The sequence below is a fragment of the Anguilla anguilla genome, chromosome 13 (assembly GCF_013347855.1).
Source record: "Anguilla anguilla isolate fAngAng1 chromosome 13, fAngAng1.pri, whole genome shotgun sequence".
NCBI lineage: Eukaryota > Metazoa > Chordata > Actinopteri > Anguilliformes > Anguillidae > Anguilla > Anguilla anguilla.
In genome coordinates this window covers 30,781,759-30,798,508 of record NC_049213.1, presented here as the reverse complement: position 1 = coordinate 30,798,508, position 16,750 = coordinate 30,781,759, and the positions used below count along the sequence as shown (strand labels likewise).

General features: G+C 44.7%; 2 protein-coding genes across 2 annotated transcripts; both read right to left on the bottom strand.

Moving 5' to 3' along the window:
• Positions 1-32: 32 nt before the first annotated feature.
• Positions 33-6,527, bottom strand: LOC118211289 (butyrophilin subfamily 1 member A1-like). Its single transcript, XM_035388378.1, has 10 exons — positions 5,629-6,527; positions 5,118-5,199; positions 3,974-4,318; positions 3,423-3,686; positions 2,280-2,387; positions 2,073-2,099; positions 1,809-1,835; positions 1,568-1,594; positions 1,140-1,166; positions 33-957 (listed from the first exon to the last, which is right to left on the bottom strand). The coding sequence occupies exons 2-10, from the start codon at positions 5,197-5,199 to the stop codon at positions 431-433; spliced, it is 1,434 nt and encodes a 477-aa protein (XP_035244269.1). The 5' UTR covers positions 5,629-6,527; the 3' UTR covers positions 33-430.
• Positions 6,528-6,636: 109 nt separating this feature from the next.
• On the bottom strand, positions 6,637-16,345 carry tktb (transketolase b). The gene is made up of 14 exons (XM_035388377.1): positions 16,094-16,345; positions 14,043-14,160; positions 13,600-13,713; positions 13,363-13,460; positions 12,450-12,641; positions 11,458-11,585; positions 10,904-11,097; positions 10,518-10,682; positions 9,564-9,720; positions 9,041-9,171; positions 8,858-8,941; positions 8,491-8,587; positions 8,027-8,146; positions 6,637-7,926 (listed from the first exon to the last, which is right to left on the bottom strand). Exons 1-14 carry the CDS (start codon positions 16,198-16,200, stop codon positions 7,754-7,756), a joined length of 1,878 nt encoding a protein of 625 aa, XP_035244268.1. The 5' UTR covers positions 16,201-16,345; the 3' UTR covers positions 6,637-7,753.
• Between the last annotated feature and the right edge of the window lie 405 nt (positions 16,346-16,750).

Below are 16,750 nucleotides of genomic sequence, written 5' to 3'. Positions count from 1 at the left end.
AACCCCAATATGCAAAATAACAACCAGCAAAATGTTATTATAGATTAATCTTTTAATTATAATTTTAAACAAACCAGCTTTGAACCACATTTCAAGTGTGCATCACCTAAAGGGAAATGAGTGCTGTTACATTTTTAGATACATCAGGGTTTAAAACAAATGAAAGAGAACACCAATTAGGCCTGAACACACAGCCCCCAATACTGAACAGGCGCTCTGCAGCAGCAGGCACATGAAGAATCCCAGCTGCTAAGTTACTAAGTTTAGGGAAACCACTGCTACAACCCTTCCAGCATGCCAGAGGAGGTACAAATACTTCACATACCATTAAAAAAATATGTTTAAGATAGTATTTAAATACTTTAAATACATTTTCAAATGCATATTTGTATTTGACCCAGGTATTCTGTATACAGTGATACTGCAGTCTTCAGGCCTGTATGGGACAGATGATCAGTGGGATGTTTCCACCAGTGACCCCAGTGCAGAAAAACGGGTAGAGTGCCTCGGTGAAATGGTCGGCCAGGGTGTGAATGCGACGAGTTGTCTGTGCGTTGTAAAACGAGACCTGGCCATCTTCATAGTTCAAGTACACTCCCACCCTGCGGGGTCTCTCCCTGAGGAGCAAGGAAGCTCCTCCTGCTCTGTAGGTCTCCTCACCGCGCAGCTCCAAAGTCCAGTAGCCATTGCTGGGAGTCGTGTCCACCTCCCTACTCCTGTTCACTGACGTTCTGCAAACCCCCACGTACCAACACGGCTTTCGGCCTACTTCCACCTCCCAGTAGTGGCTCCCTGAGGAGAAGCTCTCCCTGCCCAACACACAGGGGCAGTGTTTAAACCTCAGGGATGGTGCGTCCTCCGGGAGCTCCAGCCGTTTCTCCACCATGCGTACTTCTTTTCCGTCAGTGGAAAGCACGAGCCTGTTGTATGCCGTTCCAGGATCGAGTGTCACAGTAGCTGTGGGCACACACAATTACATACATATCACATCAATGCTGAGGGTGCAGTGTAGTATGTACTCTAGTATGTGCCACACAGCACACACAGCCACTAAGGACACGCCCCACACACAGCTGGACATGTCTGGACAAGGAGCCAAATATATATATAAACAAAACTTTACGTGTATCTCTACGTACCTGCATGTCTAAGAATAGATCTCCACTCTAGAAAAATACAAACGATATTGCATCAACATCACGTCAAAACCAAATTGCATACAGAAATGGATTCCTGGCTGATCAAGGCCTACAGTATGCTCTATCTGACAACCGGTTGAACTTACATGAGAACCAGTGTAACTGGGCGCCTTTGGCCTCTTTAGTGTACTATTTGATTATGTTCTGGATGAAGGAGAATAATCCTGCGCAGTTGTACATTCCAGAAATAACATTTCGAACAGTTAGGTCTGATGAATATTAAGGGAAGGTGTGAAAATGATTTTTAAAATTTATTTTGGGGATATTTCTAATGTTCAAATATCCCAGTGGTTACTAGCCCAGTCACATGTGGAGTAGTTTGAAAGGCTCATGGGGAAGTTTTCAGAGATTTACAGTATGTAGATTACCTGATTTAATAGGCTGTCTTAGGGCAGCTGAAAAAAATACAAAACAACATGTAACTCAAACAATAAACCAGCCCGCAAAATGATTCACAGTGATTAATATTTACACCCCAGCTCGGAGTTCTACTTACGCATTATTGTGATTTTCGCTTAAAAGTAAGTGTTGTGTTTTAAAAAAAAATCACAAATAGATAAATGTTAATACCTACAAGACAAACTCAAAGTAACATTTTTGAATTCTCACCCAGTTCTTTTTCAAGGTGAAGAGTAACTGCAAATAAGAATGAAACTAAAATCAAGGTCAACACAAAAGAAAAGGCCTGGAATATTACAACCATGGGTACTGAGAAAAGCTCAAATGGAGTCATTTGGCATTCCCTAAACACAGTTAACACTTGACAAAACTGAAAAACTAACAGATATATAGCCTTGTTGAAATGGGCCAAGCAACATTAATATCTCATGGGCATTTCATTTTGATCTAGTGTAAAATGTACTACAAACTCACCTAAATTACAGGCATGTTGATACTTTTCTGGGAACACAAAAAACAAATCAATTCATATTATTTTAATACAGAGTTAATGTTTACAAAGATGAACCCGAACCCTAACTTTTTTATTTTATTAAAAATGGTTATAACAGACTGTAATTGGTTATTTAAAACTTGCTGTAATTGTTGTAATAGCCAGTGAGAGAAAATGTCTGCCTGTACCATTAAGATGTCTCCAGGCTCTGAACAGCACAGGGATGGAGATGCAAATGACAATCACCATGAGGATGAAAAGCATCTTCCATATAGACATGGCGGGGTGGAAATTCTCTGTGAAACATCAAGAAACATTCACTGTGAAGACCTTCAGCACAGCACTCATCGTTTTCAGCTTCTTCGTTGTAGCGCAGGGCTGTCAAACTCCAGTCCCGAAGGGCCACAGTGTCTGCTGGTTTTCTGCGTGTTTCGGCACGAGTGATTGCTCGAAGTTATTGATTGGCTAACGAGCCCACACACCTTGTTCTCAGCCCTAATTGGCTGCCGAGTTACAGGAAACCACAAAGACCTGCAGGTGCGTGGCCCTCTGGGACTGGGGTTTGACAGCTGCTTTAGCAGAATTCAGTGCAGCTTTCAGGCACAATATGCCATTTAGCAAAAAAATTCACAAAAAATTTGGGATTTAATTATCATAAACCTGGTTGACAGATGCAGGACTCATTATAAATCATATAAATCGAAGTGAAGCAGAATAGGCATCCTGACCATAATGCAGTCTGGACCTCTGAGCAAGAGAGGAATGGCAGTAGTGTCTGAAGTTCAAATAACTTTAACTTTAAGGAGCAACTATCCCAAGTGTAATAATTTACATATTTATAATGAGCCATGACTTGCAGTGTTACCTAAAAGCGTCAGGGATTTCCTATGGAACCACTGTGAACTCATTCATATTCATATTGAACCACTTTGTCTCTTCGAAGGCTTATTATCTTCCAAGCAAGTGCCACCAGGGATTTTGAGCTCCATGAAAAGATCTCAAATTGGGCCACACCACCCCGCTCCACCCCATCCCTGCACTATTACAACACAATTTTTTAAGGGTCCTTGGAATCATCCTAACCCCCCCCCCCACCGCTCCATACAGCACCCCTGCTTCCAATTACACAAAGACCAAGGGCTGTCAAGTGGATTAGAACTTTCATAAATTTATTAATCCACTTAGTATAGTTTGATGCACACAGTCTGAGGGAGGAATGACAACAGCCTTACTTACTTCATACTATTGTTTGGCTACAGAAAAAGCAGAAAATGAAACCCAGTTCCTCTCAAGATTTATGGAAAGCAGTTATGAAGCTGTTCTTCTCTGACCTGCAATGTGCAGTTTGGATGCGCCGCGTGGACCCCCCGCAGTGACCATACAGGACAGCACATCCGACTCCCAGCCGAGCTCAATGTCACTGATGACTGTGAAGAGCCCCTGGTCGTCCCGGCTCAGCGTAGTGCGAGGTGTCACGACCCCGCCCCTCTTGTCCCACCAGGTGACCTCGGGTTGTGGGAACCATCCCTCTGACCTGCACACCAACCTGGGCACGCCTGTTCTGTCCAGAGACACTGTGGGCTGTGAGCCAGTCACTGGAGGAGGGGAGGGGGAACAAGTGACAAGTCTCACTTCTTGCACTGAACAGTGTAAATGGTGTGACATTTTCTTGTGTAAAGAAGCATCTAGATCCTCTCAGCACCAAAGAATATAAGAACAGAGATCAGAGGATGTAGTCGATACATTGCTATTAAATGATCTGCAATATTAATTATATTTTTTTTTTCCTTCAGGCTACTACACTAGTCAAACTATCAACCTAAGGTGAATTTTTCTTAACACAGTTCCTGGGGTGAGGCTGTGTAAAGATCGCTGTTCTCACCTGGGATTAGCAGTGTTATGTCGCTTTGATCCTGCCACCTGTCCCCCTGCACGAGGCAGCGATAGACTCCGCTGTCTGAGGGAAGGAGGTGCGTCAGTCTGAGGGAGACGTTGCCGGTCCAGAGCTCTTCCTGGAACAGCCGAGTCCTCCCCCGGAAGGCCTCGTCCTGTAAGGCCGTGTCATCACGTCCGTACCTGTACAGGTGCACCGGCTGGTCGGATCCCACCCTGGCCCACCGCACGTGAAGCCCCACAGCAGACAGCGGGGGCTCGATGTGACAGGGCAAGGTGACACTCTGATGCCACGCTCCAGTGATGGGCTGGAGAAAACCAGGAAGGGTCTCAACTGAGATGGAGAGAGAGAAGAGAATGGTAAGGAATGGAAAAAAAGGGAGAGAGGGATAAGGGGAGAGAAAGGAAAGAGAGAGGGAGAGTGGGATAAGGGGAGAGGAAGGTGAGGAGAGAGGAAGAGGGAAAACGGTGAATTGCCAAATTTAGAAAATGTTAAATATTGAACTGGTTAAAAAACATTTTTAAAAGCGTCAAGTCTATGAAAAATACACCACAAGGGGGTATAATCAGTAAGTGCAGTTTGGTCCACCATCTTGGCACAAACAATACTAACATTCCACATGCACAGAAATTCAACAAGTCTTTTGAAGAACATTTTATCCCACTTTTACATTTATTCCAAAATTTGTAATGCACAATCACAACTGGAAGCCTGTCCTCCAAAGCTGCCACTGCTTCTTTTCACTCTGCAGTCCACCAGCTACTCTGTTGGAGTACAACCTCTTGCAGGCACACAAGCAGGGAACACTCTGTGGGCTGACATCCCATCTCCCTTTGCAACACTAGGACCTGTTATGCTCCTTCCTGTCAGTCTCCCGGCAACAGTCAAGAGGATAAGATTCCAGACCAGAGAGCACCATTGCAGCAAGGCCCATACTTTAGCCAAATGCCCTGTTACACGGCTTTAGTGTTTTTACTGTTCTCACCCAAGAGAGAAAAGGCGAAGAAGAAAAGTTTAAAATTCAACTGCCACTGGTTTTTCTTTGAAAATCTAAAACTGACCAATGGACCGAGTTTTCATCACAATCAGTGAATTAAGTCGCTTTAATTCGTAAGATAAGCTTGAAATCTACCTCTGTATCCAGCAGTCAGGGTATGGAAAGCAAGGAGCAGGAGGAAATGCATGGACTCTGTGAAGCATGCTTTCATTTCCATCTGTGGGAGTAAGTGATAACACAAAACTCTGATTGCAAATGTTTCAACAGTATTAAATCCATTTCCATATTTATATATATTCCATATTATATATTACATCACACAACAAAATTACCTAATGGATGTTTCCTGTTCCATTGCAATGTCCCTTTTAAATGGCAGCAAAATAAAACTACTAACAGTAGGAAGGGACACTTTTTTATTTTTACACAGCATTTGCATTTGTTCAAACTTTCTGCATGTAACACACAGAAAAATAGAACTCTCCCAGCAGCACATTTACCTTTTTTTTTTTTTGTTGCAATATTTTAAGTGCAGTATAAAGACATTAGAATTTCAATCTGGATTTCACCCTCACTAACCTTAAATACTCATGCCTAAATACACAGCACATAGCAGCGTAAGCTATAGAAAAGTGACCATTCTCACCTGAGCGAAGCTTTAAAAGGGAAAAGCCCCTTTGTTTCACAGAAAAGTCAGAAGTGTTCGGGTACACTTGCGTAACGCAAGCGTTTCACATCAGTGATGTTCCATAACGACTGCTTAAATTAGCGCGTGCACTTCCGGAACACACAATTACACCAAGCGCCAGAGCAGGGAAAGACATGCAAGTGCAGCGTTTCCACCCGGAAGGAACATACTCATAAAACCACTTTTACAGCCACACTTCATCGGCCTTCATCGCAGTAAACAGAGTTGACCCATGGGGGCACTTAGAATATTTATAATGTTGATCATATTGAGTCAAACGATGCAATTTCTTAAGAATCAGGAGATGAGTTTGCAATCACTCCCTACCTGCACAAACTTTACGAAACAGGTTTTTCTGCTAACTTAACCATATGTAGCACACCCAGGGCTCTTATCTGTGCCTGGTGACAGAAACACAGACATTCAAAATCACACAATTCCATCATACAACTGCCTGACTTCCTATGATCATAAGCAATAAAATCCTGACTTTCCAGGACTAGAGTCCAAGATTTTTTTTAAATTCACCGGTTTAGCCAAAACCCCATTACCAGTGGCAACCCTGCACCATGCATTTTAATAAGCGTTTTTTCAGATGTGCTTGATTCTTCTTGGGTAGCAGCATTCCAAAATAAAGCCAGCCATTTTCACTCAACAAAACCCTAATGTGACCAAGCATGCATGTTAATACAGGGGTTCATGCGGTTCAGATTCCAGCTGTACTATTTTTATAACAGTCTCATCTCATAACAGACATATTACCCAATACATATAAATGCAAGTCATGACACAGACATAAAAGTGAGAAGAGTATAGTCACTCTACTGGTATCTTCTGTATTACAGCAGGAATACAGGAACTTTCTCAAAAGCCAACATATACAAGGATAACAAAAAAAACCACACTACAAACCACCATCTTCAAAGATTCATCAGTTCACAAGCATTCAAGACAAGAGACTCGTCATAAGCATGTCAGTTTTATTACGATCTTCAATACATCGTAACCACAGCAACAAACAAGTGTGCACACAGGCAGCCACAGATTCTTTCAGTAACACAGGGAAAACTAAAGCCTTCTGGATGTTTCAAAACTCCATGATGAGTTTGACTGCAAATCAGCAGGTTCACATTAGGAGGGCAGGCCATTGTCATTACTCAAACCTAGCAACAAGCGTGTCGAGCATTGTGAATATGCAAATATCCTCACTTAAATTCAAAAGACATTTTTCAGGGGAAAATGTTGTCGTAATTAAAATTAATAAAAATAAAATGTTCAACATTTCAATGCCAGAGGAAAGGTGTGCCTGTAACTAAAGGGAAAGGCTCTGGATAGCAAGGTCCCATACAGCACAGACAAGATTCTATTGGTAAGTGTTTGTGGGTGTGGGGAGGACAGAATGACAGCGTAAAAAAAAAAAAAAAAAAAAAAAAAGTGTCACAAAAATCTAACTATAGCTGCATTTGGGGGGGGGGGGGGGATGCATATTATGAATCAGAGAATATTGGGAACAAGAATGATCACGAGTGGTTGGGGGAAAAACAGCTTTGGGTAATTTGGGTTGCACTAAAGAGGGATATCAACATGAAAAGCTGAACACCAGTTCAAGCCAGGCCTGTTTACAGTAAAGCAAACTGAACAAACGTGAATAATGCAAAAACATTCATCTGAAAGGGGAGAACCTGACAGACGAGCCTGACGTGCAGCGCAGGCGCCTCCAAAACACCTGCTGCCACATCGAGCCGTGTGCCACAGATCCAAAGGATCACAGCACAAAGGAAATGCAAACCCGTTACAGTGACCGAGTATCAAAAATGGAATGTAAACCCTGCTTGCAGTTAGCGTGACAAGGCCAGAGCAGAGTGGCAGTGTGTGCAGAGGGGCTTTAAACTATGCAAGTGCCTAAACCACTTCACACCCGGTGGAAAAAACAAAAAAACAAAAACTGAAATGCAAGACTTGCCCCTTGCTTTAAATCTAGGTGGAAAGACGTCGTGTTGAAAGTGCAGTTTTTACAGTGTTAGCGCAGAGACGGGGCTAGCCGCGGGGGGGGCGGCGCGAGCGCGAGGTCGGGGCGTGTCCCTCAGTTGGCGAAGGTGGCCCTGACGGCAGCGGCGATGCCCTTGGCGCTGATGCCGTGGAGGTCGAGCAGCTCCTGGGGCTTCCCGCTCTGGGGCATGCGGGAGACCGCCAGACGCTTCACCACGATGCCCGGCTCCTCCGCCACCGCGGCGCACACGGCCTCGCCCAGGCCCCCTGGAGGAGGACAGAGAAAACGCGTTTAAAACGGCCACCGTGAACCGGAGCGGTTAAACAATCCGACCATATCGGAATGAGAGCGGTTGAGGCGCCTCACCCTCTTTGTAGTGGTCCTCCACGGTTATCACTCTACCGCCGGTGGCTCGGGCACAGGACACGATCGTGGTGGCATCCAGGGGCTTGATGGTGAAGGGGTCGATCACTCTGATGTTCACACCTGGGCCGAGGGATACAGTTTGCTTAGTGAACTCTGATGAATTATGTAAATAAGTAATCTAAACTAAAACCAGTTCTGAGGCATTACCAGACTTCTAACCTGCTCAAACCTTACGGTACAACACAATTGCATTACCCAGTGGGAATCAATACATTACTGCTGTTAACTACCCATCAAAAAACAATCTGCTTATAAACCATTTATGCTTAAGATAAAAATAATTCTGGTAGTCAACAATGTCACTTTTGGGGTGACCAAAAGGTAAAAATTAAAGCGACACTAAATCCCTTTTCCAGCCAGTCATAGGTGTTATACCTCATTCAGCCAATAGGAGGCATGCTTACCTTCCATTGCCAGCTGATCTGCTGCAGCCAGCGCCTCATGCAGAGTCACCCCTGCCCCGACGACTGTCACTTTGTCATTCTCCGACTGACGCACCACCTACAGATACACCCATTTAAAGAATACAAATACTTCAACGAATCCAGAAAAAACACTTGCAACACTGGCATACAGTTGTTATGCCTCAATAGCCATTCAACCAAGTGGTCAAACTCTGAAGCTAAATGGGGTTGGGCTTGGCTAGTGGCTGATAGGGGGGCTTCCTGGGAAAGCCATGCTGCAGCAGTGTGTCTAATGGAGTATCCAGTTCAGGTGTATTTTCAATTACTTTAAAATCAGTGAAAGAGGGCCAATAAAACTGTCCAATACCTTAGCGTGTCCCACTTCAAACTTTTCCTCAGGAGAGTAGAGAACAACCAGGTCCGGTCGGCTGGTCCTAATGAAACAGATTCCCTAAAAAGTGAGAGAGAGAATAATGAAAAACAGGCTCAGGCTAAAAGGGACCACAGCCAGCTGAAACAGACCTCGCACGGCCCCTCTGCTGGACCTCACCTTGGTGTTGGCAGCCAGTTCCACGGCCCTCTCGGTGGAGACCGCGTCGCTGGGGTAGAAAACGGTGCAGGTGGGGACTGCTCTGAACATGGCCAGGTCCTCCAAAGCCATCTGAGAGGGCCCATCCTCACCTGGACACAGGTAGGAAAAACACAGGTTTGAGTTCCAACATGCTTCTAAAAACACACTTATTTAAGCACAGTGTGTGTGAGAATAAAGCCGTTTTATGCTTTAGGATGCCTCACAATAAAATGGTCAATACACAGATAGTGTATATACAATGGTTCCTAAAAACAGTACTTATAGGAGGAACTGAAAATGAGGATGGGGTAGTTCAGCCACAAAAATGGCATCAGTTGTCCGAAATTGTAATAAAATTAAAATTGTAAGAAAATAAAAAAAACCCTAAAGCCAAATTCACGTAAGCACACACACAACAATTAAAAAACCACAACCACTCTCAGCGTGTACAATGTGAACGATAAGAAATGGTGGGACTTCCTCTTGTTCTAAAGTTCCTCACCAATGGAGATGCCGCAGTGGGAGCCGACCAGGTTGACATTGGACTGGGAGATGGCCGCCATGCGAATCTGGTCGTATGCCCGGGACAGGAAGGCGGCAAAGGTACTGGCAAACGGCACCGTGCGGTCCCGTGTGGCACAGCCAATTGCCACACTCACCTGCGTGGGGAAGAAAGATTAGTACATTAAGATGAGACCTTTTCTCCCATTACTGGTACAACAAGCAGCTACAGGAGCACAGACTTGGTATCAATTTCAATGTAGGCACTGATGACTGCAGGATGTCAGTCATATTAAAAACGGACAGGAAAACGAATCTTTCTGGGGAACATATACACATTACATACAGTATGAAGCTGCAATGAATTTCCAATTTGTTTAACACTTTGATAACTCAGGTGTGAAAAGGTAAAAAGGATTTTGTTCCCTACATGAAAACATACCCTGCTCAACACATCAATTATTCATACAAGCATATTCTGTTGAAAAACAGGATGGTCTGATTCCATTCAAGATTAGTCTACACAGCAGAAGAGCATGTGATCACCTCAAATGCTTTCACTGCCAACAGGAAGGTCAAGTAACAGATACTGACTGTACTAGGATATGTACACAGAGCAGTATTCCCCACACATTGACAGTACTACTGTGAGAGGAGAGTAAATCTGAGAAAAAAATGAATCTTTTTGCATTTTTAAAAAATATCCCGTCACTATGCTAATTGTATTTGTATAATTTGTTCTCACAAAGCTTCCATTTAAATGTTAAGTCTTTAAAGGAATTGTGATCAAAGATGTGCACATATGCCTGGGCTGAGAGCTGATGTATTAGTAGAGGGGGATAGGAATTTACAGTAACAGTGAACAGTAGTGACTAAACAGAACAGTTTTCATTGGCCAGACTGGGGAAGTCACATGACTGGCAATGTGGGAGGTTCCAAAGCAGTCTGCTCTCACCATGTTCTGCTCGGCGATGAAGCACTCGATGTAGCGGTCTGGGTGGGCCTTCTTGAAGGTCTCTGAGAAGGTGGAGTTCTTTGTGTCCCCATCTAGAGCCACCACCCGCTGACTGGACTTGCCAAGCCTGGCCAGAGCCACACCGTACGCACGACGGGTCGCCATCTGCAGCAGGCGGGCACAACGGCAGACCACATGTCATGATGGGGAAAGGGTTACACACAAAAAGGGCAAAACACCAAAAAAAAAACAAGCCGACTGCATTTACAGTACACAACTCAAACAGGAATATGAGAGAAATTGTATTGAACTGGAAAAAGAAAATGCTAAAGAACTTTTGGCACCACATCAAAAAACTGAGACCTTCGGCCAGTCCATACTCCCACCTTGTCACCGATCTTGTACTCGGGCGGGGAGGGCAGGCTGATGGGGGAGAGGTCGGCCTTGGCCGTGTCCTCGTTGGGCTGCTGGGGGCAAAGGGACCTGTTGGTCTGGATTTGACTCCGGAGCTCTGCCAGCAGGCCTTCCACACGGTCCTTGGGAATGGGCTTACCGTGCCAGTTATCCTCATTCTCAATTCCTGCAGAGAAGAGCACCGTCAGCATCGCGTCAATCCACAGAGACCGCTATACATCCAGCTAACAGTAGGGGGCAGCACAATAGTAATGAAGCTCAATTCTGAAAGACCTGGCGCCAATACACTCAGCTGTACTGATCTACCAGTGTGAGGCAGCACATGAGCAAAAACCTCATTCTGGGACACATCTCAGCCCATCCCCTGCAAGAAACCACTTTGCATGGATAAGGTGAAAATCCCTTAATTCATTGCCTCATAAGCATACCCTTAGACCTGTGGTACCTTACACATATTGTTTATATTGTTGCATTTAACAGGTAACATTTTGAACTCTTTGCATTCAGTGTGAGGGGACCTACTCACCCTCGAGTCCCTTGCCCTTGAAGGTCTTGGCCACAATGGCAGTAGGCTTTCCCTTGAGCTGCTGGGCCTGCCACAGGGCCTTGCACAACTCCTCCACGTCATGGCCGTCCACCACATACGTGTTCCACCTGAGGGTGAGGAGGGGACCGCAAGTTAAAATACACTCTCTGCACTCAGCGAGACACTACAACAATGCACTACACTCTCTGTCCTACAAGAGAGACACTACAACCATGCATTACATGTTTTTTTGATCCACAAACAGATCGCTGACCACAGGACCTCTACACCTTTTACAGCAGGAATAAAACCATGGAGCAATACATCTTTAACACAAATTCCTCTTTTACATGCTTGACCCAAAATCCCACTATGATTGATTGTCCTTTTCAGTCCTTCCCCAACAGAAGCACTAGCACTTGCATGTGCAACTCATTTGGAATTCACCCAAACTGACCAGCATTTGCTCAACTCTGCCTTGTGTAATTCTTGCACATACTGGTGTGACAGAACATTCATAGCCTGTTTCCTGAAATGGTTTTGATGCTACAATTTCATAAAATATAGACATACGTGATTATATGGCAATGCACTCTGTGGTGCAAATACATATGATTTCTGGTCCATGGCAGTGTGGTGGAGGGGCTCATTGGGGAAGCACAACCCAAAGGCTTGGCAGCGCTAGCGATAAGGACAGTGCTAAGGGCCTACCCGAAGGCTTCACAGCGCTAGCGATAAGGACAGTGCTAAGGGCCTACCCGAAGGCTTCACAGCGCTAGCGATAAGGACAGTGCTAAGGGCCTACCGAAGACTTCGTAGCGCTAGCGATAAGGACAGTGCTAAGGGCCTACCCGAAGGCTTTGCAGCGCTAGCGATAAGGACAGTGCTAAGGGTCTACCCGAAGGCTTCGCAGCGCTAGCGATAAGGACAGTGCTAAGGGCCTACCCGAAGGCTTCGCAGCGCTAGCGATAAGGACAGTGCTAAGGGCCTACCCGAAGGCTTCGCAGCGCTTGCGGTAGGTCTCCATGTCGTGCTGCAGAGGCGCCGCCTCGCTCTGGCCCAGCCGGTTCACGTCCAGGATGGCCACCAGGTTGTCCAGCTGGTAGTAGGAGGCGAACGCCATGGCCTCCCACACCGAGCCCTCTGAGCACTCCCCGTCTCCCAGCAGGCAGAACACACGGTAGCTGTGTGCGTGTATGAGTGTGCGCGTGTAAATGTATGAGTGTGTGTGTGTGTGCGTGCATGTGTATGAGTATGAGTGTGTACGCGTGTGTGTGTGTGGAGGGGGGGGAAAGAAGAAGCGGTTAATACAGAAAAGGGCAGGGAGCTCTGTGGTGCCCATGGTGGGTTCCAAGTAAACACATTAGTGCATACACTACTTCCCTTTACACAAGTAAAAGACATTTTAAAGCCAGTCAAACATGTTCCTTTAGGGGAACAGAGCTGAGACCAGTCAAAACTAGTGAGAAAGTATAGACATATCTTGAGATTATAGGGTACCAGCTGTTGGACCATCCCCATTTGTTAAGCAGAAATCGAAGAAAAAATAAAATCTTGAAGGCATATGAACAGATCTATTGAATCAAATGGAGGCCTGTCACATGGTGGGAATGTCAGAGGCCATGTCACAGAAGGCCTGTGTGGTACCTATCTGCTGTTATACATGACTGGGGTGTTGACAGACTCATGCTTCAACTGGTTTAGATAAGACTGACTGCATGTTAAATTTGATATACCCTAAGACAGTAATAAAGTACAAGGCTTAAGGTCATAATCCATTTGCTTTTTGACTGCATTACTATGATAATTTACATTATAGGGCTATGCCACACAGCTAGGCCACCATTGCACAACTCAAGGAAGAGATCACTGCTGGCAAGCAGGTTGCGGTTTGTGCTTGAGTACCTGGATTTGTCAAAATGCTTCCCGGTGTAGGCCATCCCGCAGGCAGCCCCGAGTCCCTGACCCAGGGAGCCCGTCGCAACGTCCACAAACGCCAGCTTCTGCAGAGCAGACATGGCATGGGGAACAGGTATTCAACACCACCACCAGTCAGACGAGGACAACAATGACACCACTGTTTAATATGAAACACGAGGAGGCGAGAAGCCTGCCACGGACTGACGCCCCGGCCGAACTCACGGGTGTCGGGTGTCCCTCCAGCTCAGAGTCGATCTTGCGCAAGTTCAGGAGCTCCGCCTCCTTAACGTACCCGGCCTCCGCCCAGGCGGCGTACAGGATAGGGGCAGCATGACCCTGGAGCGAGGGGAAAACAAAACAAAGAAGACAACTCATGAATTACCCAGATGCGGAAGAACCAGTGCGTTGTGGTGTTCACTGTTACTGAGCACACCTGACCTATTAAAGCAGTTGACTAAACTCGTCTGGTTTTTAAGTTCAAACTGGTTGTTTATTTTAAGGTGAAAAAAATAAAACTGCAGCTATACATGGTTATATATGGTTGCAGTGCCCTGAATTAGTCTGTACACAAGAGAAGAGCTCAATGTTCCTCTGAGTCCAAATTAAGAGTAACCATGACAGTGAGTTTGCAGGAGAGTTGGAGAACGCATCCAGGACAGCCTCACCTTTGACAAGATGAAACGGTCATTGCAGGCATTCCGGGGGTCGCTGGCTTTGTAGCGCATGGTGTGGAAGAACAACACAGACATGATTTCCGCAGCACTGCAGCACGAGCTTGGGTGTCTGAAGGGAGGAGGGAAAGTCCAGATTCATTAACCACATCCAGCAATAGCTAATATTTACACAGGGAAGAGCCCAGATTATGAGATCTTTCAACACACGTGCACATTACAAACCATTATCAAGGTTACAGGGAACTTGCTCAATCATAATTTAAAAATCAAAGTTAGCAAAACCAAGGGCACCATTTGTATACAAGCACAACCACAACAAAGCATCCCGCAACAAGAGACAGGCCTCACCCGCTTTTGGTGTATAATCTAGGGCGGGTTAGTAGTGCAAATTCAGTGTGCCATTGGGCCATTTTATTGAGTTAATATCAACACCAAACTGATTAAATCCAATTTGGAATACATGCATGTTTGACAAGAAAATGCAATTCAGTACATCTAGGCTCAGCGATTTTGCGAAGAGTATCCACACAAACATCAAGTGCAGAGAGTAGACCAAGTGTATGCACAAAAACTGGCACTTCATACAGCTTACAGAGTCAGTGAGTGTGCATGAGCAAAAGGGGGAGGACACAAAAGGGGGAGGACACCAGCTACTGGCAGGGGGGGGGGGGTATGAGTACAGCAAGATCACTCATCTGCCAACATACATTTCCTGATTGGGACAAAGAACAAGCACAAGTGAAGCTTGTGGAACCGCGACTGTAGAATGTTTAAAAAACTATAGAACAGCATCAGGCAGTGCACAAATTAAAAAGACTGAAGGGAAGCCAAATAAACCTTTAAACCCCACACTAGTGCAGCAATAACTCATGTAAGTGAAAAGACGGGTTTGTTCCAATCTGGTCAAGATAACAGTGAGTACTGGTGACTTGCATGCATTAGGTATTTTACATTCAAGGTCAAACGCATCACAGTGCAACATTGCCTTTTTTCCCTGCCATTGATCCTCAAGAATGGTGAATTCATTGTCGCTGAAAAGTAAAGACAAGTAATTTATAACGTCAACTACTTGCTTCTGAAAATCAAGAGCACCTCAAATCAGATACCTGAAGAGGGTCTATTCCCAAATATGGGTCTAAAATATCATGGACGTCGACATGAAATCTCTGGAAAAACCTGAAAAAACCATTGCATTGCATGAGGGAATTCATTGAGCAAAGAAAGTGTAAATTGCTATGCAAAAAATGACAATTTCTGCAACGGAAATGTACCACAAGAAACGTTCGCCAAATTGTGCCTCATTTCAAGTGTGCATATAATATGTTATCGATCATTTAAAATCAATTCGTTCATTTAGCACCAGCAGGTAGTCCACGTGCTTCACGTTCATTAAAAAAAAAAAAAAAAAAAATGCGACTCCGTCTGTAACGAAGAAATACCAAGCAATTACTGGCCCTACGCTTCTTCCATTTAGACCTAACGTTAGATGATAACATTAGAGAATAGCCACTTTAGTACAATTATAACAACCTCTCTTGAAAAGTCTCTATCAGGTAATTTACAGCATGAAGCCATAAACTAGTATGGTCAGCTAACAAGGAAACTCTACCACGAGACCACTACAAATGACATCCTTCACCCCGTGATTTCTGTTAGGTCAAAAAGTATTCATGTTGCAGAAACTAGCCAACAAAGACACCACATAATTTGATTAAAATATGCCGGAACTAAGATAAATAATTCAGACTCAAACAGCTTGGTAAGGTAGACTACTGCATTTTATCAACCGGCCATACGAGCTAGCATTGCCACCTATTTTAGCAGCCACAATTTATTGGGGCTAATTTGCACACCCCTAGATTAGGATTTTAATTTTTGGGGCAAAAGGAACTAAATTAATCCCTCCTGCAAGACAGTTTGTGTTAGGCCCACTTTATCATTGCGAAAAAAATTTTTTATCAACTAGCTATTTCAAGCAACATAATGAATGGACGCAGCAAATCTTAAAACGAAACTATTGCTAAACGTCTATTTTTATTTACCCCGAGTTGGAAGCGCATGTTGCCTTGATGGAGTGAATCCTCAATTTGTTCGCAGTATCTTTCAGCCCCTGAAGTGTCTTCTCGTCGGGTTTGTGATAGCTGGCCATTTTCAAGTTTATCTTCCAACGCCGAACAGTTGAACAGCCTGCGAAATCCCTAAACGTTAAACTCCACGTGTGCGCGATCAGCTACTGCCAAATATTTCCTGCAACTGCCCCGCGTTTTGAGACCGAGGCGTTGCAGTTTTAAGGTAAAATCGCAGACTGCCCTCCCACTTTATCTTATCATTGGAGGAGACACTCAACAAAGAGGAAATATCATGGCTGGAACGTACATCCTGGGCGGGACGGAGGGGTTTGCCGTGATGTGCACACACTACGAGAGTATTCTCTATTGCGAATGAACAGAAAGTTTCTCATAGAATTTTAGCTGTCGTCGACAGGTCGGAAAACTGTACCTGATGTGAGAATACTAGGAATAAAAGTCATTCCTTTGTGTGTCAACTGAAGCAATATTGTGAACTGTATTTTTTTCTCCGTCGTTTGCTGTCCCATTGACTCAAATGGTCCAGCTTTAATTCATGAATGAATCGTAACCTGTATAAAATAGGTCACAATATCTTCACTCCGTAACGGTAAAAAGAAAAAGCGGTGAAAT

What these genes read in the sequence shown, in the direction of transcription:
- tktb (XM_035388377.1), bottom strand. Translation starts at nt 16,200, where the DNA reads ATGGCCAGCTATCACAAACCCGACGAGAAGACACTTCAGGGGCTGAAA. An exon ending in CAAGGGCAAGGGACTCGAGG is followed by an intron (nt 11,098 to 11,457) that starts GTGAGTAGGTCC and finishes TCTTCTCTGCAG; the next exon opens with GAATTGAGAATGAGGATAAC. An exon ending in AGTACAAGATCGGTGACAAG is followed by an intron (nt 10,683 to 10,903) that starts GTGGGAGTATGG and finishes CGCCTGCTGCAG; the next exon opens with ATGGCGACCCGTCGTGCGTA.
- LOC118211289 (XM_035388378.1), bottom strand. Translation starts at nt 5,199, where the DNA reads ATGGAAATGAAAGCATGCTTCACAGAGTCCATGCATTTCCTCCTGCTC. An exon ending in ATCCAAACTGCACATTGCAG is followed by an intron (nt 2,388 to 3,422) that starts GTCAGAGAAGAA and finishes GATGTTTCACAG; the next exon opens with AGAATTTCCACCCCGCCATG. An exon ending in TCACCTTGAAAAAGAACTGG is followed by an intron (nt 1,595 to 1,808) that starts GTGAGAATTCAA and finishes TATTTTTTTCAG; the next exon opens with CTGCCCTAAGACAGCCTATT.